The 23,623-nt window shown below is 48.6% G+C and overlaps 1 protein-coding gene across 1 annotated transcript in view; it reads left to right on the top strand.

Moving 5' to 3' along the window:
• The window catches only part of LOC139249325 (IgGFc-binding protein-like), a 43,434-nt gene that overhangs the window by 14,274 nt on the left and 5,537 nt on the right, over nucleotides 1-23,623 (top strand). Inside the window, exons 9-20 of the mRNA XM_070872304.1 lie at nucleotides 288-858; nucleotides 2,974-3,572; nucleotides 4,239-4,809; nucleotides 6,928-7,526; nucleotides 8,199-8,769; nucleotides 10,876-11,474; nucleotides 12,147-12,717; nucleotides 14,824-15,422; nucleotides 16,095-16,665; nucleotides 19,555-19,646; nucleotides 19,794-20,177; nucleotides 22,682-22,968. Of these exons, the coding sequence (XP_070728405.1) occupies nucleotides 288-858; nucleotides 2,974-3,572; nucleotides 4,239-4,809; nucleotides 6,928-7,526; nucleotides 8,199-8,769; nucleotides 10,876-11,474; nucleotides 12,147-12,717; nucleotides 14,824-15,422; nucleotides 16,095-16,665; nucleotides 19,555-19,646; nucleotides 19,794-20,177; nucleotides 22,682-22,968 (6,014 nt within the window). The remainder of the gene's footprint in view (nucleotides 1-287; nucleotides 859-2,973; nucleotides 3,573-4,238; nucleotides 4,810-6,927; nucleotides 7,527-8,198; nucleotides 8,770-10,875; nucleotides 11,475-12,146; nucleotides 12,718-14,823; nucleotides 15,423-16,094; nucleotides 16,666-19,554; nucleotides 19,647-19,793; nucleotides 20,178-22,681; nucleotides 22,969-23,623) is intronic.

Here is a 23,623-nt window from a genome sequence, read left to right as displayed (position 1 = left end):
GAACAATTTTTGTCAACTGAAGGTAATAAGGGATATGGGGCAATGGTGGATGGACTGAGTTAGCTCACAGATTAGCCATGACCTCATTGAATGGAGGAACAGGCTCGAGAGGCTGAATAGCCTCCTCCTGATCATATCCCTTAGTTCATATAAACGTTACCAGGCGAACTGTGGAGTTTACTCAGATTCACAGGGACATGTCTCCTCGTCGGGAGGATAGGGAGAAGTTGTCGATGGTATATTTCCATATCTCACTCAACTCCTCTATCTAATTCCCCTGTCTGCAGGTTGATGGCGAGACCGTTAATTTGCCGGTGATCTTAGAGTCGGGTAAAGTCCGCGTTACCCACAGTGGATCGGCGGCCGGGCTGCGGACGGATTTTGGCCTGAGCGTCTCCTACGACTGGAACCATTACGCGGCAGTGACCGTTCCGGGGACCTATTCCGGGTCCCTGTGCGGGCTCTGCGGGGACTATAACGGGGACGCGTCCGACGATTTCACCTCCCCCAACGGCATGGCCTTAACCGGGTCCTCGGCGTTCGGGAACAGCTGGAAAAGCCCAACCTCTGGCGCTGGGTGTGCCGACGACTCTGGTCCACCTGGCCCCTTGTGCACTGAAGAAGCGCGCCGAGTCTACGCCTCGGGGAGTCACTGCGGCATTTTGAACGACCCCACTGGGCCTTTCCGACAATGCCACCCGGAGCTGAGCCCCGCCATTTACTCCGACAACTGTGCGTTTGATCTGTGCGCGTTGGCGGGAGACCACACCACCCTGTGTCAGGCCATTGGGTCATACGCCTCGGAGTGTCAGAGAAGGGTCGTCACGATCGGAGATTGGAGAAACGCAACGCGCTGTGGTAATGCAATGGGGTCTTTGGCAACCTCAATATTTGCTTGACACAAGTGTCCATTGAAGGTCCCGGTCTCTGTATCTGACAGATCTGTGTTTCAGAATCAACAATGTTGGCCAGAAAATTGAAACAAGTGGAAAAAAATAGACTATGAAAGAAAACTAGCAACAAATATAAATAAAGATTGAAGAGCTGCTATCAATGTCTAAAAAGGAAGAGTAGCAAAAGCAAACGTTGGTCCCTTAGAGACTGAGGCAGAAGGAATTATTATCGGGAATAAGGAAAGTGCTGAAATGTTAAACTATATTTTGTATCTGTCTTCAGTGCAGCAAAACCAAAAAGCTTCCCTAAAATGTTTGGAATCAAGGGTCTAATAAGGGTGGGGAAATTAATCAATACAAGTTGAGAAAATGTACTAGAGAAACTGATGGGACTAAAAGTTAACAAATCCCCTGCACCTGACCACCTACATCTAAAGGGTCTAAAAGAAGTGCCTGTGGAGATAGTGGAAGGGTGATTTTGATCTTTGAAAGTTCCTGAGATTCTAGAATGGTCCCAGTGGATTGGAAGGGAGCAAATGTAACGCCGGTATTAAAAAAAGGAAGGAGAGAGAAAACCGGGAAGGACAGGCAGTTAGCCTGATAACACTCGTTGGGAAAATCTTGGAATCCATCAGCACACTTACATAACCATAACATGATTAAGCAGATTCAACATGGTATTATGAAAGGGAAATCCTGTTTGACAGATGTTTAGAGCTTTGTGAGCAAGTATAACCTGGTAGAAAAGGGGAAGCCAGTCGAGGTTGTATATTTGGATTTCCAAAAGGCATTCGATACGATGGCATATGGAAGGTTATTACACCAGTCATTGAATGTAGGCATACAGGTACAGCAAGCGGTGAAGAAGACAAATGACATGTTGGCCTTCATAGCGAGAGGATTTGAGTATAGGACCTGGGAGGTCTTGCTGCAGTTGTACAGGGCCTTGGTGAGGCCAAACCTTGAATATTGTACACAGTTTTGGTCTTCTAATCTTAATATGGACATTCTTATGGTTGAGGGAGTGCAGCGAAGGTTCAACAGACTGATTCCCGGGATGGCAGGACTGAAGAAACACTGGATCGACTCGGCTTCTATTTACTGGAATTTAGACGAATGAGAGAGGATCACATAGAAACATATAAAATTCTGATCGGATTGGACAGGTTAGATGCAGGTAGATTGCTCCCAATGTTGGCGAAGTCCAGAACCAGGGGTCACAGTGCAAGGATAAGGAGTTAGCCATTTAGGACCGAGATGAGGAGAAACGTCTTCACTCAGAGAATTGTGAACCTGTGGAATTCTCTACAACAGAAAGTTGTTGAGGCCAGTTCGTTAGATATATTGAAAAGGAAGTTAAATATCGCCCTTGCGGCTAATGGGATCAAGGGGTATGGAGAGAAAGCAGGAATGGGGTACTGAAGTTGCATGATCAGCCATGATCATATTGAATGGAGGTGCAGCCTCGAAGGGCCGAATGGCCTACTCCTACACCTATTTTCTATGTTTCTATGTTTCTATAAGGGCTGTTGGGAAAGGAGGTAAAATATTAGCACGGATATTGAAGAGGGTAGGGCTACGGAGCAAGAATTCCAATGCCGGATTAGGCTGGATAGCTCTTGGTCGGCCGGGTCAGACACTTGGACCAAAATGGACTCCGCCCGTGCTGTGAATTTGTATGTTTCTATGATTCTATTGTTGCAACAGATCCGACAAATCCAATTGCCATGCAGTGATCCTTCAGAACAGAACCTGTAAACTATTGCAGATCTTTACCAACCTGCTTGCTGTTATCTTGGTGGAGCTGTCAGGGGCTAAAGTGTGTCAAGAGCGGAATAATTTCCATGTTCATTGATAGAAATCTGTGCAGTAAAGATAATTCGTCTGAACGCATTGACCATCAGCCAGAAGGGTAGAGCGAGGCACTGGTTCAAAGGGAAGCTCACAACAAGGTCAGGGAGTAATCTTTCGCTCAGGGCATTTGGCGCCCGGTTTTTCGAAGAGGGGGATGGGGGGAAATGACATCACGATTTATCTGCTTCTGCACTTTACTTTAACCACCTGTAAATGTGTGTTGCAGAACTCCCCTGCCCGGCGCACAGTCACTACGACCCCTGCACCACCGCTTGTCCGGCCAGTTGCTCCGATACCACGGCACCTTTACACTGCGACCAGCCCTGTACGGAAAGTTGCGCGTGTGACGACGGCTACATCCTGAGCGCTGGGACCTGCGTGGCTCTCAGTCAGTGCGGCTGCTCATTCCAGGGCCGTTATTACAGCAGAGGGGACACCGTGCTCCTAACAGAGACCTGCAGCAGGAGATGCACCTGTGGGAACACCCCCCCGAACCTCACCTGCGAGGATTCTGGCTGCGGGCTCCACGAAGAATGCCGCTTGGTGGATGGAGTGCGGGACTGCTACCCCCGGGACAGCGCCACCTGCTGGGCGTCGGGCGACCCCCATTATCACACCTTTGACGGGAAAGCCTTTGATTTCCAAGGCACCTGTAGATACACCTTCAGCAAGTACTGCGACCCGGCGGGAAACCTGAACACGTTCAGCGTGGAGGTGGAAAACGATCACCGTGGCTCCACGGCGGTGTCCTGGACACGTCTGCTCGAAGTCCAGGTGTACGGACATCGGATCCTGGTGACCAGAGGCAACACTGGAACAGTTCAGGTAAATACCAGCAACATGCATAAAGTGCGTGTTACACGTTGACTGTGACATGGAGCAGGAAGGTAGGAGGGGGACACAAGGGGTTAAATTACGAGCAATAATTACACAATGTGGTGTTGTGTTCCGTGGATTTCAGAGGTTAAGGGGTGATTCTATCTAAGATTTGAAGATATTAAGGCGAACTGATAGGGTAGATGGAGGGAAATAATGTCCGATTGGGGAGTACAGGACCATCGAACACAGTTTAAAAATTAGACCCACTCCATTCAGGAGTGACATGAGGAAACACTTCGACACACAAAGGGCGGTAGACGTTTGGAGCATTCTTCCACAGGCAGCAATTGATGCTGGAACAATTGTTAATTTTATACTGGAAATGGAATAATTTTTGTTAACTGAAGGTAATAAGGGATATGGGGCAATGGTGGATGGACTGAGTTAGCTCACAGATTAGCCATGACCTCATTGAATGGAGGAACAGGCTCGAGAGGCTGAATAGCCTCCTCCTGGTCATATCCCTTAGTTCATCTAAACGTTACCAGGCGAACTGTGGAGTTTACTCAGATTCACAGGGACATGTCTCCTCGTCGGGAGGATAGGGAGAAGTTGTCGATGGTATATTTCCATATCTCACTCAGCTCCTGTATCTCATTCCCCTGTCTGCAGATTGATGGCGAGACCGTTAATTTGCCGGTGGTCTTAGAGTCGGGTAAAGTCCGCGTTACCCACACCGGATCGGCGGCCGGGCTGTGGACGGATTTTGGCTTGAGCGTCTCCTACGACTGGAACCATTACGCGGCAGTGACAGTTCCGGGGACCTATTCCGGGTCCCTGTGCGGGCTCTGCGGGGACTATAACGGGGACGCATCCGACGATTTCGCCTCCCCCAACGGCACGGCCTTAACCGGGTCCTCGGCGTTCGGGAACAGCTGGAAAAGCCCAACCTCTGGCGCTGGGTGTGCCGACGACTCTGGTCTACCTGGCCCCTTGTGCACTGAAGAAGCGCGCCGAGTCTACGCCTCGGGGAGTCACTGCGGCATTTTGAACGACCCCACTGGGCCTTTCCGCCAATGCCACCCGGAGCTGAGCCCCACCATTTACTCCGACAACTGTGCGTTTGATCTGTGCACGTTGGCGGGAGACCACACCACCCTGTGTCAGGCCGTTAGGTCATACGCCTCGGAGTGTCAGAGAAGGGGCGTCACGATCGGAGATTGGAGAAACGCAACGCGCTGTGGTAATGGAATGGGGTCTTTGGCAACCTCAATATTTGCTTGACACAACTGTCCATTGAAGGTCCCGGTCTCTGTATCTGACAGATCTGTGTTTTAGACACAACAATGTTGACCAAAAAATTGAAACAAGTGGAAAAAAATAGACTATGAAAGAAAACCAGCAACAAATATAAAAAAAGATTGTAAGAGCTGCTATCAATGTCTAAAAAGGAAGAGTAGCAAAAGCAAACGTTGGTCCCTTAGAGACTGAGGCAGAAGGAATTATTATCGGGAATAAGGAAAGTGCTGAAATGTTAAACTATATTTTGTATCTGTCTTCAGTGCAGCAAAACCTAAAAGCTTCCCTAAAATGTTTGGAAACAAGGGTCTAATGAGGGTGAGGAAATTAATCAATGCAAGTTGAGAAAATGTACTAGAGAAACTGATGGGACTAAAAGTTAACAAATCCCCTGAACCTGACCGCCTACATCCTAAGGGTCTAAAAGAAGTGCCTGTGGAGATAGTGGAAGGGTGATTTTGATCTTTGAAAGTTTCTGAGATTCTAGAATGGTCCCAGTGGATTGGAAGGCAGCAAATTTAAAGCCGGTATTAAAGAAAGGAAGGAGAGAGAAAACCAGGAAGGACAGGCAAGTTAGCCTGATAACACTCGTTGGGAAAATCTTGGAATCCATCAGCGCACTTACATAATCATAACATGATTAAGTAGATTCAGCATGGTTTAATGAAAGGGAAATCCTGTTTGACAGATGTTTAGAGCTTTGTGAGCAAGTATAACAGGGTAGATAAAGGGGAGCCAGTCGAGGTTATATATTTGGATTTCCAAAAGGCATTCGATACGATGGCATATGGAAGGTTATTACATCAGTCATTGAATGTAGGCATACAGGTACAGCAAGCGGTGAAGAAGACAAATGGCATGTTGGCCTTCATAGCGAGAGGACTTGAATATGGGAGCAGAGAGGTCTTGCCGCAGTTGTACGGGGCCTTGGTGAGGCCAAACCTTGAATATTGTGCACAGTCTTGGTCTTCTAATCTGATGAAGGATATTCTTATTATTGAGGGAGTGCAGCGAAGGTTCACCAGACTGATTCCCGGGATGGCAGGACTGAAGAAACACTGGATCGACTCGGCTTCTATTTACTGGAATTTAGACGAATGAGAGAGGATCACATAGAAACATATAAAATTCTGATCGGATTGGACAAGTTAGATGCAGGTAGAATATTCCCAATGTTGGAGAACTCCAGAACCAGGGGTCACAGTACAAGGATAAGGGGTAAGCTATTTATGACCGAGATGTGGAGAAACTTCTTCACTCAGAGAATTGTGAACCTGTGGAATTCTCTACCACAGAAAGTTGTTGATGCCAGTTCGTTAGATATATTGAAAAGGGAGTTAAATGTGGCTCTTGCGGCTAAAGGGATCAAGGGGTATGGAGAGAAAGCAGGAATGGGGTACTGAAGTTGCATGATCAGCCATGATCATATTGAATGGAGGTTGCAGCCTCGAAGGGCCGAATGGTCTACTCCTACACCTATTTTCTATGTTTCTATGTTTCTATAAGGGCTCTTGGGAAAGGAGGTAATATATTAGCACGGATATTGAAGAGGGTAGGGCTACGGAGCAAGAATTCCAATGCAGGATTAGGCTGGATAGCTCTTGGTCGGCCGGGTCAGACACTTGGGCCAAAATGGACTCCGCCCGTGCTGTGAATTTGTATGTTTCTATGATTCTATTGTTGCAACAGATCTGACAAATCCAATTGCCATGCAGTGATCCTTCAGAACAGAACCTGTAAACTATTACAGGTCTTTACCAACCTGCTTGGTGTTACCTTGGTAGAGATGTCAGGGGCTAAAGTGTGTCAAGAGCGGAATAAGTTCCATGTTCATTAATAGAAATCTGTGCAGTAAAGATAATTCGCCTGAACTCATTGACCATCAGCCAGAAGGATAGAGCGAGGCACTGGTTCAAAGGGAAGCTCACAACAAGGTCAGGGAGTAATCTTTCGCTCAGGGCTTTTGACGCCCGGTTTTTCGAAGAGGGGGATGGGGGGAAATGACATCACGATTTATCTGCTTCTGCACTTTACTTTAACCACCTGTAAATGTGTGTTGCAGAACTCCCCTGCCCGGCCCACAGTCACTACGACCCCTGCACCACCGCTTGTCCGGCCAGTTGCTCCGATACCACGGCACCTTTACACTGCGACCAGCCCTGTACGGAAAGTTGCGCGTGTGACCACGGCTACATCCTGAGCGCCGGGACGTGCGTGGCCCTCAGTCAGTGCGGCTGCTCATTCCAGGGCCGTTATTACAGCAGAGGGGACACCGTGCTCCTAACAGAGACCTGCAGCAGGAGATGCACCTGTGGGAACACCGCCTCGAACCTCACCTGCGAGGATTCAGGCTGCGGGCTCCACGAAGATTGCCGCTTGGTGGATGGAGTGCGTGACTGCTACCCCCGGGACAGCGCCACCTGCTGGGCGTCGGGCGACCCCCATTATCACACCTTTGACGGGAAAGCCTTTGATTTCCAAGGCACCTGTAGATACACCTTCAGCAAGTACTGCGACCCGGCGGGAAACCTGAACACGTTCAGCGTGGAGGTGGAAAACGATCACCGTGGCTCCACGGCGATGTCCTGGACACGTCTGGTCGAAGTCCAGGTGTACGGACATCGGATCCTGGTGACCAGAGGCAACACTGGAACAGTTCAGGTAAATACCAGCAACATGCATAAAGAGCGTGTGCGTGTTACACGTTGACTGTGACATGGAGCAGGAAGGTAGGAGGGGGACACAAGGTGTTAAATTACGAGCAGTGATTACACAATGTGGTGTTGTGTTCCGTGGATTTCAGAGGTCAAGGGGTGATTCTATCTAAGATTCGAAGATATTAAGGCGAACTGATAGGGTAGATGGAGGGAAATAATGTCCGATTGGGGAGTACAGGACCATCGAACACAGTTTAAAAATTAGACCCACTCCATTCAGGAGTGACATGCGGAAACACTTCGACACACAAAGGGCGGTAGACGTTTGGAGCATTCTTCCACAGGCAGCAATTGATGCTGGAACAATTGTTAATTTTAAATTGGAAATGGAACAATTTTTGTTAACTGAAGGTAATAAGGGATATGGGGCAATGATGGATGGACTGAGTTAGCTCACAGATTAGCCATGACCTCATTGAATGGAGGAACAGGCTCGAGAGGCTGAATAGCCTCCTCCTGATCATATCCCTTAGTTCATATAAACGTTACCAGGCGAACTGTGGAGTTTACTCAGATTCACAGGGACATGTCTCCTCGTCGGGAGGATAGGGAGAAGTTGTCGATGGTATATTTCCATATCTCACTCAACTCCTCTATCTAATTCCCCTGTCTGCAGGTTGATGGCGAGACCGTTAATTTGCCGGTGATCTTAGAGTCGGGTAAAGTCCGCGTTACCCACAGTGGATCGGCGGCCGGGCTGTGGACGGATTTTGGCCTGAGCGTCTCCTACGACTGGAACCATTACGCGGCAGTGACAGTTCCGGGGACCTATTCCGGGTCCCTGTGCGGGCTTTGCGGGGACTATAACGGGGACGCATCCGACGATTTCACCTCCCCCAACGGCACGGCCTTAACCGGGTCCTCGGCGTTCGGGAACAGCTGGAAAAGCCCAACCTCTGGCGCTGGGTGTGCCGACGACTCTGGTCCACCTGGCCCCTTGTGCACTGAAGAAGCGCGCCGAGTCTACGCCTCGGGGAGTCACTGCGGCATTTTGAACGACCCCACTGGGCCTTTCCGCCAATGCCACCCGGAGCTGAGCCCCGCCATTTACTCCGACAACTGTGCGTTTGATCTGTGCGCGTTGGCGGGAGACCACACCACCCTGTGTCAGGCCATTGGGTCATACGCCTCGGAGTGTCAGAGAAGGGTCGTCACGATCGGAGATTGGAGAAACGCAACGCGCTGTGGTAATGCAATGGGGTCTTTGGGAACCTCAATATTTGCTTGACACAAGCGTCCATTGAAGGTCCCGGTCTCTGTATCTGACAGATCTGTGTTTCAGAATCAACAATGTTGGCCAGAAAATTGAAACAAGTGGAAAAAAATAGACTATGAAAGAAAACTAGCAACATATATAAAAAAAGATTGAAGAGCTGCTATCAATGTCTAAAAAGGAAGAGTAGCAAAAGCAAACGTTGGTCCCTTAGAGACTGAGGCAGAAGGAATTATTATCGGGAATAAGGAAAGTGCTGAAATGTTAAACTATATTTTGTATCTGTCTTCAGTGCAGCAAAACCAAAAAGCTTCCCTAAAATGTTTGGAAACAAGGGTCTAATAAGGGTGGGGAAATTAATCAATACAAGTTGAGAAAATGTACTAGAGAAACTGATGGGACTAAAAGTTAACAAATCCCCTGCACCTGACCACCTACATCTAAAGGGTCTAAAAGAAGTGCCTGTGGAGATAGTGGAAGGGCGATTTTGATCTTTGAAAGTTCCTGAGATTCTAGAATGGTCCCAGTGGATTGGAAGGGAGCAAATGTAACGCCGGTATTAAAAAAAGGAAGGAGAGAGAAAACCGGGAAGGACAGGCAGTTAGCCTGATAACACTCGTTGGGAAAATCTTGGAATCCATCAGCACACTTACATAACCATAACATGATTAAGCAGATTCAACATGGTATTATGAAAGGGAAATCCTGTTTGACAGATGTTTAGAGCTTTGTGAGCAAGTATAACCTGGTAGAAAAGGGGAAGCCAGTCGAGGTTGTATATTTGGATTTCCAAAAGGCATTCGATACGATGGCATATGGAAGGTTATTACACCAGTCATTGAATGTAGGCATACAGGTACAGCAAGCGGTGAAGAAGACAAATGACATGTTGGCCTTCATAGCGAGAGGATTTGAGTATAGGACCTGGGAGGTCTTGCCGCAGTTGTACAGGGCCTTGGTGAGGCCAAACCTTGAATATTGTACACAGTTTTGGTCTTCTAATCTTAATATGGACATTCTTATGGTTGAGGGAGTGCAGCGAAGGTTCACCAGACTGATTCCAGGGATGGCAGGACTGGAGAAACACTGGATCGACTCGGCTTCTATTTACTGGAATTTAGACGAATGAGAGAGGATCACATAGAAACATATAAAATTCTGATCGGATTGGACAGGTTAGATGCAGGTAGATTGCTCCCAATGTTGGCGAAGTCCAGAACCAGGGGTCACAGTGCAAGGATAAGGAGTTAGCCATTTAGGACCGAGATGAGGAGAAACGTCTTCACTCAGAGAATTGTGAACCTGTGGAATTCTCTACAACAGAATGTTGTTGAGGCCAGTTCGTTAGATATATTGAAAAGGAAGTTAAATGTGGCCCTTGCGGCTAATGGGATCAAGGGGTATGGAGAGAAAGCAGGAATGGGGTACTGAAGTTGCATGATCAGCCATGATCATATTGAATGGAGGTGCAGGCTCGAAGGGCCGAATGGCCTACTCCTACACCTATTTTCTATGTTTCTATAAGGGCTCTTGGGAAAGGAGGTAAAATATTAGCACGGATATAGAAGAGGGTAGGGCTTCGGAGCAAGAATTCCAATGCAGGATTAGGCTGGATAGATCTTGGTCGGCCCATCAGACACTTGGGCCAAAATGGACTCCGCCCGTGCTGTGAATTTGTATGTTTCTGTGATTCTATTGTTGCAACAGATCTGACAAATCCAATTGCCATGCAGTGATCCTTCAGAACAGAATCTGTAAACTATTACAGGTCTTTACCAACCTGCTTGGTGTTACCTTGGTAGAGATGTCAGGGGCTAAAGTGTGTCAAGTGCGGAATAAGTTCCATGTTCATTAATAGAAATCTGTGCAGTAAAGATAATTCGCCTGAACTCATTGACCATCAGCCAGAAGGGTAGAGCGAGGCACTGGTTCAAAGGGAAGCTCACAACAAGATCAGGGAGTAATCTTTCGCTCAGGGCTTTTGGCGCCCGGTTTTTCGAAGAGGGGGATGGGGGGAAATGACATCACGATTTATCTGCTTCTGCACTTTACTTTAACCACCTGTAAATGTGTGTTGCAGAACTCCCCTGCCCGGTCCACAGTCACTACGACCCCTGCACCACCGCTTGTCCGGCCAGTTGCTCCGATACCACGGCACCTTTACACTGCGACCAGCCCTGTACGGAAAGTTGCGCGTGTGACAACGGCTACATCCTGAGCGCCGGGACGTGCGTGGCCCTCAGTCAGTGCGGCTGCTCATTCCAGGGCCGTTATTACAGCAGAGGGGACACCGTGCTCCTAACAGAGACCTGCAGCAGGAGATGCACCTGTGGGAACACCGCCTCGAACCTCACCTGCGAGGATTCAGGCTGCGGGCTCCACGAAGATTGCCGCTTGGTGGATGGAGTGCGTGACTGCTACCCCCGGGACAGCGCCACCTGCTGGGCGTCGGGCGACCCCCATTATCACACCTTTGACGGGAAAGCCTTTGATTTCCAAGGCACCTGTCGATACACCTTCAGCAAGTACTGCGACCCGGCGGGAAACCTGAACACGTTCAGCGTGGAGGTGGAAAACGATCACCGTAGCTCCACGGCGGTGTCCTGGACACGTCTGGTCGAAGTCCAGGTGTACGGACATCGGATCCTGGTGACCAGAGGCAACACTGGAACAGTTCAGGTAAATACCAGCAACATGCATAAAGAGCGTGTGCGTGTTACACGTTGACTGTGACATGGAGCAGAAAGGTAGGAGGGGGACACAAGGTGTTAAATTACGAGCAGTGATTACACAATGTGGTGTTGTGTTCCGTGGATTTCAGAGGTTAAGGGGTGATTCTATCTAAGATTCGAAGATATTAAGGCGAACTGATAGGGTAGATGGAGGGAAATAATGTCCGATTGGGGAGTACAGGACCATCGAACACAGTTTAAAAATTAGACCCACTCCATTCAGGAGTGACATGCGGAAACACTTCGACACACAAAGGGCGGTAGACGTTTGGAGCATTCTTCCACAGGCAGCAATTGATGCTGGAACAATTGTTAATTTTAAATTGGAAATGGAACAATTTTTGTCAACTGAAGGTAATAAGGGATATGGGGCAATGGTGGATGGACTGAGTTAACTCACAGATTAGACATGACCTCATTGAATGGAGGAACAGGATCGAGAGGCTGAATAGCCTCCGCCTGATCATATCCCTTAGTTCATATAAACGTTACCAGGCGAACTGTGGAGTTTACTCAGATTCACAGGGACATGTCTCCTCGTCGGGAGGATAGGGAGAAGTTGTCGATGGTATATTTCCATATCTCACTCAACTCCTCTATCTAATTCCCCTGTCTGCAGGTTGATGGCGAGACCGTTAATTTGCCGGTGATCTTAGAGTCGGGTAAAGTCCGCGTTACCCACAGTGGATCGGCGGCCGGGCTGTGGACGGATTTTGGCCTGAGCGTCTCCTACGACTGGAACCATTACGCGGCAGTGACCGTTCCGGGGACCTATTCCGGGTCCCTGTGCGGGCTTTGCGGGGACTATAACGGGGACGCGTCCGACGATTTCACCTCCCCCAACGGCACGGCCTTAACCGGGTCCTCGGCGTTCGGGAACAGCTGGAAAAGCCCAACCTCTGGCGCTGGGTGTGCCGACGACTCTGGTCCACCTGGCCCCTTGTGCACTGAAGAAGCGCGCCGAGTCTACGCCTCGGGGAGTCACTGCGGCATTTTGAACGACCCCACTGGGCCTTTCCGCCAATGCCACCCGGAGCTGAGCCCCGCCATTTACTCCGACAACTGTGCGTTTGATCTGTGCGCGTTGGCGGGAGACCACACCACCCTGTGTCAGGCCATTGGGTCATACGCCTCGGAGTGTCAGAGAAGGGTCGTCACGATCGGAGATTGGAGAAACGCAACGCGCTGTGGTAATGCAATGGGGTCTTTGGCAACCTCAATATTTGCTTGACACAAGTGTCCATTGAAGGTCCCGGTCTCTGTATCTGACAGATCTGTGTTTCAGAATCAACAATGTTGGCCAGAAAATTGAAACAAGTGGAAAAAAATAGACTATGAAAGAAAACTAGCAACATATATAAAAAAAGATTGAAGAGCTGCTATCAATGTCTAAAAAGGAAGAGTAGCAAAAGCAAACGTTGGTCCCTTAGAGACTGAGGCAGAAGGAATTATTATCGGGAATAAGGAAAGTGCTGAAATGTTAAACTATATTTTGTATCTGTCTTCAGTGCAGCAAAACCAAAAAGCTTCCCTAAAATGTTTGGAAACAAGGGTCTAATAAGGGTGGGGAAATTAATCAATACAAGTTGAGAAAATGTACTAGAGAAACTGATGGGACTAAAAGTTAACAAATCCCCTGCACCTGACCACCTACATCTAAAGGGTCTAAAAGAAGTGCCTGTGGAGATAGTGGAAGGGCGATTTTGATCTTTGAAAGTTCCTGAGATTCTAGAATGGTCCCAGTGGATTGGAAGGGAGCAAATGTAACGCCGGTATTAAAAAAAGGAAGGAGAGAGAAAACCGGGAAGGACAGGCAGTTAGCCTGATAACACTCGTTGGGAAAATCTTGGAATCCATCAGCACACTTACATAACCATAACATGATTAAGCAGATTCAACATGGTATTATGAAAGGGAAATCCTGTTTGACAGATGTTTAGAGCTTTGTGAGCAAGTATAACCTGGTAGAAAAGGGGAAGCCAGTCGAGGTTGTATATTTGGATTTCCAAAAGGCATTCGATACGATGGCATATGGAAGGTTATTACACCAGTCATTGAATGTAGGCATACAGGTACAGCAAGCGGTGAAGAAGACAAATGACATGTTGGCCTTCATAGCGAGAGGATTTGAGTATAGGACCTGGGAGGTCTTGCTGCAGTTGTACAGGGCCTTGGTGAGGCCAAACCTTGAATATTGTACACAGTTTTGGTCTTCTAATCTTAATATGGACATTCTTATGGTTGAGGGAGTGCAGCGAAGGTTCAACAGACTGATTCCCGGGATGGCAGGACTGAAGAAACACTGGATCGACTCTGCTTCTATTTACTGGAATTTAGACGAATGAGAGAGGATCACATAGAAACATATAAAATTCTGATCGGATTGGACAGGTTAGATGCAGGTAGATTGCTCCCAATGTTGGCGAAGTCCAGAACCAGGGGTCACAGTGCAAGGATAAGGAGTTAGCCATTTAGGACCGAGATGAGGAGAAACGTCTTCACTCAGAGAATTGTGAACCTGTGGAATTCTCTACAACAGAAAGTTGTTGAGGCCAGTTCGTTAGATATATTGAAAAGGAAGTTAAATGTGGCCCTTGCGGCTAATGGGATCAAGGGGTATGGAGAGAAAGCAGGAATGGGGTACTGAAGTTGCATGATCAGCCATGATCATATTGAATGGAGGTGCAGGCTCGAAGGGCCGAATGGCCTACTCCTACACCTATTTTCTATGTTTCTATAAGGGCTCTTGGGAAAGGAGGTAAAATATTAGCACGGATATAGAAGAGGGTAGGGCTTCGGAGCAAGAATTCCAATGCAGGATTAGGCTGGATAGATCTTGGTCGGCCCATCAGACACTTGGGCCAAAATGGACTCCGCCCGTGCTGTGAATTTGTATGTTTCTGTGATTCTATTGTTGCAACAGATCTGACAAATCCAATTGCCATGCAGTGATCCTTCAGAACAGAATCTGTAAACTATTACAGGTCTTTACCAACCTGCTTGGTGTTACCTTGGTAGAGATGTCAGGGGCTAAAGTGTGTCAAGTGCGGAATAAGTTCCATGTTCATTAATAGAAATCTGTGCAGTAAAGATAATTCGCCTGAACTCATTGACCATCAGCCAGAAGGGTAGAGCGAGGCACTGGTTCAAAGGGAAGCTCACAACAAGATCAGGGAGTAATCTTTCGCTCAGGGCTTTTGGCGCCCGGTTTTTCGAAGAGGGGGATGGGGGGAAATTACATCACGATTTATCTGCTTCTGCACTTTACTTTAACCACCTGTAAATGTGTGTTGCAGAACTCCCCTGCTCGGCGCACAGTCACTACGACCCCTGCACGACCGCTTGTCCGGCCAGTTGCTCCGATACCACGGCACCTTTACACTGCGACCAGCCCTGTACGGAAAGTTGCGCGTGTGACGACGGCTACATCCTGAGCGCCGGGACCTGCGTGGCCCTCAGTCAGTGCGGCTGCTCGTTCCAGGGCCGTTATTACAGCAGAGGAGACACCGTGCTCCTAACAGAGACCTGCAGCAGGAGATGCACCTGTGGGAATACCGCCTCGAACCTCACCTGCGAGGATTCAGGCTGCGGGCTCCACGAAGATTGCCGCTTGGTGGACGGAGTGCGGGACTGCTACCCCCGGGACAGCGCCACCTGCTGGGCGTCGGGCGACCCCCATTATCACACCTTTGACGGGAAAGCCTTTGATTTCCAAGGCACCTGTAGATACACCTTCAGCAAATACTGCGACCCGGCGGGAAACCTGAACACGTTCAGCGTGGATGTGGAAAACGATCACCGCGGCTCAACGGTGGTGTCCTGGACACGTCTGGTCGAAGTCCAGGTGTACGGACATCGGATCCTGGTGACCAGAGGCAACACTGGAACAGTTCAGGTAAATACCAGCAACATGTATAAAGAGCGTGTGGGTGTCACACGGTGACTGTGAGATGGAGCAGGAAGGTAGGAGGGGGACACAAGTGGTTAAATTACGAGCAGTGATTACACAATGTGGTGTTGTGTTCCATGGATTTCAGAGGTTAAGGGGTGATTCTTTCTAAGATTTGAAGATATTAAGGCGAACTGATAGGGTAGATGGAGGGAAATAATGTCCGATTGGGGAGTCCAGGACTAGCAAACACAGTTTAAAAATTAGACCCACTCCATTCAGGAGTGACATTAGGAAACACTTCTACACACAAAGGGCGGTAGAAGTTTGGAGCTTTCTTCCACAGGCAGCAATTGATGCTAGAACAATTGTTCGTTTTAAATTGGAAATGAAATAATTTTTGTTAACTGAAGGTAATAAAGGATAATGGGCAATGGCGCATGGACTGAGTTAGCTCACAGATTAGCCATGACCTCATTGAATGGAGGAACTGGCTCGAGAAGCTGCATGGCCTCCTGCTGGTCATATCCTTAAGTTCCTATAAACGTTACCAGGCCAACTGTGGAGTTTAGTCAGATTCACAGGGAAATGTCTCCTCGTCGGGAGGACAGGGAAAATTTGTCAATGGTATATTTCCATATCTCACTCAGCTCCTGTGTCTCATTCCCCTGTCTGCAGGTAGATGGCGAGACGGTTAATTTGCCGGTGAGCTTCGAGTCGGGTAAAGTCCGCGTCACCCACAGTGGATCGGCGGCCGTGCTGTGGACGGATTTTGGTCTGAGCGTCTCCTACGACTGGAACCATTACGCGGCAGTGACAGTTCCGGGGACCTATTCCGGGTCCCTGTGTGGGCTCTGCGGGGACTATAATGGGGAAGCGTCCGACGATTTCGCCTCCCCCAACGGCACGGACATCTCCGGGGCATCGGCGTTCGGGAACAGCTGGAAAAGCCCAACCTCTGGCACTGGGTGTGCCGACGACACCGGCTCAGCGGGACCCGTGTGTGGGGAAGGAGCGCGTGGAGTCTACGCCTCGGGGAGTCACTGTGGCATTCTGAGCAACGCCACTGGGCCTTTCCACCGATGTCACCCGGAGCTGAGCCCCGCCATTTACTCCGACAACTGTGTGTTTGATCTGTGCGCGTTGGCGGGAGACCACACCACCCTGTGCCAGGCCATTGGGTCTTACGCCTCAGAGTGTCAGAGAAGGGGAATCACCATCGGAGATTGGAGAAACGCTACTGGCTGTGGTAACGGAATGGGGTGTTTGGGAACCTCAATCCTTCGCTTGACACACGTGTCGGTTGAAGTTCCCGGTCTCTGTATCTGACAGAGCTGTGTTTCAGAAACAACAGTGTTGACCAAATAATTGAAACAAGTAGATTATGAAAGAAAACTAGCAATAAATATAAAAACAGATTGTAAGAGATTCTATGAGTACCTAAAAAGGAAGATTAGCAAAAGTAAACGTTGGTCCCTTCGAGACTGAGGCAGAAGAAATCATGCTTGACAAATCTTCGAGAATTTTTTGAGGATGTAACTAGTCGAGTGGACAAGGGAGAACCAGTAGATTTGGTGTATTTGTACTTGCAAAAGCTTTAGACCAGGTCCCACACAAGAGATTAGTGTGCAAAATTAAAGCACATGGTATTGGGGGTAATGTATTGACGTGGATAGAGAACTGGTTGGAGACAGGAGGCAAAGAGTGGGAATAAACGTGTCCTTTTCCGAATGGCAGGCAGTGGCTAGTGGGGTATCGCAGGGCTCAGTGCTGGGAACCCAGCTATTTACAAAATATATTAATGCTTTAGACGAAGGAATTGAATCTACCATCTCCAAGTTTGCAGATGACACTAAGCTGGGTGGTGGTGTGAGCTGTGAGGAAGATGCTAATAGGCTGCAGGGGGACTTGGACAGGTTAGGTGAGTGGGTAAATGCATAGCAGATGCAGTATAATGTGAAAAAGTGTGAGGTTATCCACTTTGATGGCAAAGACAGGAAGGCAGATTATTATCTGAATGGTGACAGATTAGTAAAAGGGGAGCTGCAATGAGAGCTGGGTGTGATGGTACATCAGTCATGGAAAGTAGGCATGCAGGAACAGCAGGCAGTAAAAAAAGCAAATGGCCTGCTGGCCTTCATAGCGAGAGCATTTGATTGTAGGAATAGGGAGGTCTTAACTGCAGTTGTGCAGGGCCTTGGTGAGACCACACCTTGAGTGTTGTGTACAGGTTGGGTCTCCTCATCTGAGGAAGAACATGCTAGCGATTGAGGGAATGCAGCGAAGGATCACCAGGCTGATTCCCGGGATGGCAGGACTGACATTTGAAGAGAGACTGAATCGACTCGCCTTATATTCACTGATATTAAGAAGAATGAGAGGGGATCTCATAAAAACATATAAAATTCTGACGGCATTGGACAGGTTAGATGCAGGAAGAATGTTCCCGATGTTGGGGAAGTCCAGAACCAGGGGTCACAGTCTACGGATAAGGGGTAAGCCATTTAGGACCGAGATGACGAGAAACTTTTTCACCCAGTGAATTGTGAACCTGTGGAATTCTCTACCACAGAAAGTTGTTGAGTCCACTTCGTTGGATATATTCAAAAGGGAGTTAGATATGACCCTTACGGTTAAAGGGGCATGGAGAGAAAGGAGGATTGGGGTACTGAAGTTGCATGATCAGCCTTGATCATATTGAATGGTAATGCAGGCTCTAAGGGCCGAATGGCCTATTCCTGCTCCTATTTTCCATGTTTCTATGTTTCTATTGTCGGGAATAAGGAACTGGCAGATATATATTTAAAATATATTTTGTATCTGTCTTCAGTGCAGAAGAACGAAAAAGCTTACCTAAAATGTTTGGAAACAAGGGTCTAATGACCCTGAAGAACTTAATAAGATCAATATAAGTAGAGAAACAGTACTAGAAACTATCGGGACTAAATACCAACAAATCCCCTGCACCTGACGACCTTCATCCTAGGGGTCTAAAAGACGTATCTGCAGAGATAGTGGATGGGTGATTGACACAGGTTCGGTTGAAAGTCCCGGTCACTGTATTCGGTCTAATGCTGTCTGATTGGCAATGTAGGTTGTGAGAAATTCACCACCGTTGTCCGTGACTGCTCCCTGATGATAGACTGATCTCTTCCTGCAATTCCCCAATCGGGATTTTGTCAAAGGAGGATCTATTAGAGTGGAAACAGGAAATTACAGTGAATTCTCTCTCTCTGCTTGATATAGCTTTCGAACTATGTAATTGGCCTAGATGGTGTTGGAAGCAAAGCAGACTCCATTTTCCTGAAGCTGAGTCATAGGACCTGCCTAGCACAGGTCTTTCAGTGGCTGTGTGGCCAGAGGTTGTATTTGTGGTAGATTCTATAGCCGGGGTTGAGTGGTAACCATCTGGACCGCAATGGACTGTTTTGAATTGCGTTTCATTCGGTTTGGAGATCAGAGCGGGAATTGAACGTTGCAAACTGTTTGAGCGAGTGAGCGGGTCCAGATGTGGGTCTGATTGGGATAGAATGTTGCTTAGCCTGCGGTAGGTGAGTTAGGGAAGACGGACTCCCCAAGTTCTCAACACATCTCTCCAGCGCATGTTCTCAGAAAAGTGGAAATACTCAGCGGGTCAGGCAGCTGCTGCAGAGAGAGAAACAGAGTTAACGTTTTGGGTCGACGACCCTTCGTCAGAACTGGCGAATGTTCGAAACGAAAAGATTCCTAAAGAGCACGGGAAGAGGATGGGAGGAAAGAACAAACGGGGAGGTCTGTGATAGGGTGGCAGACAGGAGAGATTTGAGCGACAAATGGGATGATGGACCGACTTGAGATGGGAATGGCAGACATTAGAAAAAGATGAATCTGGAATGGTGGGATAATGACCAGCTGCCATTTAAAACAGAGAGAAAAAACACCTAAGCTCTGGGGGGGGGGGGAGTGGTTGGGGGAGGGAGATTAAAAAAAGGAGGAAAGAGATCTTATGTACCTCATCGTCTCATTTACCTGTAAATATATTTAACTTCAGGTGTCCAGTGTCCCGGAAACAGCCATTTCGAGCTGTGTGGTGATCCATGTCAGGCGGATTGTCCGAGTATTGCCGTCAATTCATCGTGTGACCTGATCTGTTCTGAAGGATGCTTCTGTAACCGTGGTTACCTGAGGAGCGGGGACAGCTGTGTGCGCCCCGAACACTGCGGATGTTTCTACAATGGGGTGTATTTGAAGGTAATTCAGCACCTCTCCACCAGAGGTCGCTACCGCGGTGGGGGCGGAGATGGTGTGGAACGCCGAATACCAATGCAATGTGATTGGATAGTTAGAAACAAAACTGATCTTGCTTGAGAGTTGGAGTTAACGATATTGCCTTTGCAGGTTGGGGAGTCAGTGCTGACGGTGAACTGCGGAGCACGATGCAGTTGCTTTCCGGGAGGGGAAGTTGGATGCGTCACCACCTCATGCGGTCCGATGGAGAAATGCATGGTACGGAAGGGGAGTCGAGGTTGCACGAGCTCCTCCTCCACCTGCACTGTGACCGGCGACCCGCACTATCTCACCTTTGACGGCGCGCTGGCTCACTTCCAGGGCACCTGTGAGTACGACATTGCCGTGGTGCGCCGTGCCTCTCTGGAGGCCCCGTGGTTCCGGGTGACAGCAGAGAACCGGTACCGGGGCGGGCGGTTGGCGTCGTTCATCTCCCGCATCCACGTCTACGTCCGGGACCTTCACATCGTCATCAAGCAGGGTAAAGGTGTCCAGGTGAGCATTGTTACACCTGTATCATTCACGGCAGGCTTTTCTCGGCCTATTCATAGAAACATAGAAACATAGAAAATAGGTGTAGGAGCAGGCCATTCTGCCCTTCGGTCCTGCACTGCCATTCAATATGACCATGGCTGATCATTCAACTTCAGTACGACATTCCTGCTTTCTCTCCATACCCCTTGATCCCTTTAGCTGTAAGGACCACATCTAACTCGCTTTTGAATATATCGAACGAACTGGCCTCAACAATTTTCTGTGGCAGAGAATTCCACATGCTCACAACTCTCTGAGTGAAGAAGTTTCTCCTCATTTCGCCCTGGTTCTGGACTTCCCCAACATCTGGAATATTCTTCCTGCATCTAACCTGTCCAGTCCCATCAGAATTTTATGTTTCTATGAGATCCCCTCTCAATCTTCTAAATTCCATTGAATATAAGCCTAGTCCATCCAGTCTTTCTTAATATATCAGTCCTGTCATCCCGGAAATTAGTCTGGTGAACCTTCGCTGCACCCCCTCAATAGCAAGAATGTCCTTCCTCAGATTAGGAGACCAAAACTGAACACAATACTCAAGGTGTGGTCTCACCAAGGCCCTGTACAACTGCAATAAGACCTCTCTGCTCCTATACTCAAATCCTCTCGCTATGAAGGTCAACATACCATTTGCCTTCTTCACCGCCTGCTGTACCTCCAACATTTGAAATTGCTTCTGTGTTGGAGTGTGCATTTCTCCAACGCACACGAATATTTAATACAAAGCAATACAAGGACACATCTCGTTAAAGCATTTAATGTTTCTCTATTTCCATTAACCGACTAATAAACACATGGCCCGTTTTCTCAATTCTCATTGCCAAGTAATGACAATCTCTTTACTTCAATATTTTTAAATTCTCCAAAATGAGGGCACGGTGCTCACGGCACTATGCGCCAGCGACATTGTAAATGTAACTAATAGATTTTTCTTAAAATCGCGGTTTTTATCGAATAAATATTTGTAAAAGACATTCTGAATGAGCGGGATGTTGCCTGACTTAAAATGGTGAAATCTCTGTCACCGTAACTTCTGACACACAAAACCAGGTGGAGCCAAGTTACTGAGCAATAATGGGGGCATGTTTTTTATTCATTCACAGAATGTTGGCGTCGCTTGAAAGGCCAGTATTTATTACACATCCCTGAATGCCCTCGTCAAACTCGCCATTTTTGTTATTGTTTCCTAAACTCAGCAGCAATTCTTCCTCGGCTCGCCATTTTAAGCCAGTTGGCTACTCGCTCTTTCACAACCTTTTTGATATTTGGCTAGAGATCGGGCTGCATCTGGTGACCCAACTATCACCCGGCAAGAGTAAAGGATGTTCGGCAAATGCCCCGTCAACGGCGCCCCTTGGGTAGCGCACTGGCGCTCTGGGTCCAAACGTTGTGGGTTCAAGTTCCACTCTAGGGACATGAGCACATCAATCTCGGCTGACACTCCCAGTGCAGTGCCAAGGGAGCACCGCACTGTCGGAGGGACAGTACTGAGTAGGTGCCGCACTGTCGGAGGGGCAATACTGAGGGAGCGCCGCACTGTCAGAGGGACAATGCTGAGGGAGCTCCACACTGTTGGAGGGGCGGTACTGTGGGAACACCACACTGTCGGAGGAGCACTACTGAGCCAGCGCCGCACTGTTGGATTGGAAGTACTGAGTGAGTGCCCACTGTCAGAGGAGAGGTACTGAGGGAGCGCCGCACTGTCAGAGGGGCGGTACTGAGGGAGCGCTGCACTGTAGGAGGTGCAGTACTGAGGGAATGCCGCACTGTCAGAGGGGCAGTCCTGAGGGAGTGTCGCCCCTTTCGGAGTGGCAGTAATGAGGGAGTGCTGTACTATTGGAGGGGCAGTACTGCGGGAGCGCTGCACTATTGGAGGTGTAGTCTTTCGGATGAGAGGTTAAACCGAGGCCTCGTCTGTTCTCTTGGGGACATAAAAGTTTCCATGGCACTATTTGGAAGAAGCGCAGGTTGGTGTTAGCCCCAGTGTCCTAGGCCGAATATATATCCCTTAATCAACATAACAGAAATAGATTATCTGGGTCATTGTCACATTGCTGCTTGTGGGAGCTTGCTGTGCGCAAATTGGCTTCCGCGTTTTCCATATTCCAACAGTGATTACACCTTAAAAAGTATTTCATTGGCTGTAAAGCGCTTTGGAACCCCTGGTGGTCATGAAAGGCGCGGTGGAAATGTAAGTCTTTGAAGACCGTACTGGCGGGGATTGAATTTCAGGACATCTTTTGTGTGCATCTATCCTCCACTCACTGGGTTATCTGGACACGTTGCTGTAGTTGTGGCCATGAGTTCTGTTGGTGCAGTGGGTGATTAAATGCTCTGTTTAAATAGACTGTTTGCCGCAAGTGCTGCACGATCTCCAACTCACCGGCTGACAAAGAGGTGTCAATGCTCGCTTTGTGCGTAATATTAGACCAGTTTCAGTCAACCCGTGACCTTTGTGTTGTCAGGTGAATGGCAGTGCGGTGTCGCTGCCCGCCACGATTGGCGTCATGACCAATATAATCCAGACCGGTGAGTATGTGGTGGTGACCATTCTGAGCAGCGTGCAGGTACATTACGATGGGCGCAGCACGGCGCTTGTGAGAGTGGGGCCAGAATACGCCAACACATTGTGCGGCATGTGTGGGAACTTCAATGGCGACCAGCGGGATGACAAGCTTCTGCCCGACGGACAGAGGGCGACGAGCGACAGCCAATTCGGGAATTCCTGGAAAACTGAACACAGCCCTTTGAGGTAAGACTTTCCCGCGCGCAGTCAGAGGCTCAATCCACACTTCATACAGTCAGAACAAATTACAGCGCGGAAGGAGGCCATTTCGGCCCATCGTGTCTGCGCCAGCCGACCAAGAGATATCCGGCCTAATCCTACTTTCCCGCTCTCGGTCCGTAGCCCTGCAGGCAAGTATTTTTTAAATGTGTTGAGGGTTTCTGCATCTACCACCCTTTCAGGCAGTGAGTTCTGCCACAGAACCCCATCTCTGGGTGAAGATATTTCCCCTCAAATCCCCTCTAAACCTCCCCCAATTACTTTCAATCTGTGACCGCTGGTTGTTGACCCCTCTGCCAAGGGAAACAGATCCTTCCCATCCACTCAATCCAGGCCGCTCATCGTGTTAAATACTTCAATCAGGTCTCCCCTCAGCCTCCTCTGTTCCAATGAAAACGACCCCAGCCTATCCAATCTTTCCTCATCCCTAAAATTGTCCAGTCACAGCAACAACCTGGCAAATCTCCTTTGCACCCTCTCCAGTGTAATATCCTGGTAAATGTCCTCTGTACCTCTCCAGTGCAACGTCCTGGTAAATCTCCTCTGTGCCCACTCCAGTGCAACATCCTCGTAAATCTCCTCTGTACCCTCTCTAGTGCAACATCCTGGTAAATCTCCTCTG

This window comes from Pristiophorus japonicus, unplaced genomic scaffold, assembly GCF_044704955.1.
Source record: "Pristiophorus japonicus isolate sPriJap1 unplaced genomic scaffold, sPriJap1.hap1 HAP1_SCAFFOLD_304, whole genome shotgun sequence".
NCBI classification, from domain to species: Eukaryota; Metazoa; Chordata; class Chondrichthyes; family Pristiophoridae; genus Pristiophorus; species Pristiophorus japonicus.
This window is presented reverse-complemented; position numbering and strand designations above follow the sequence as displayed.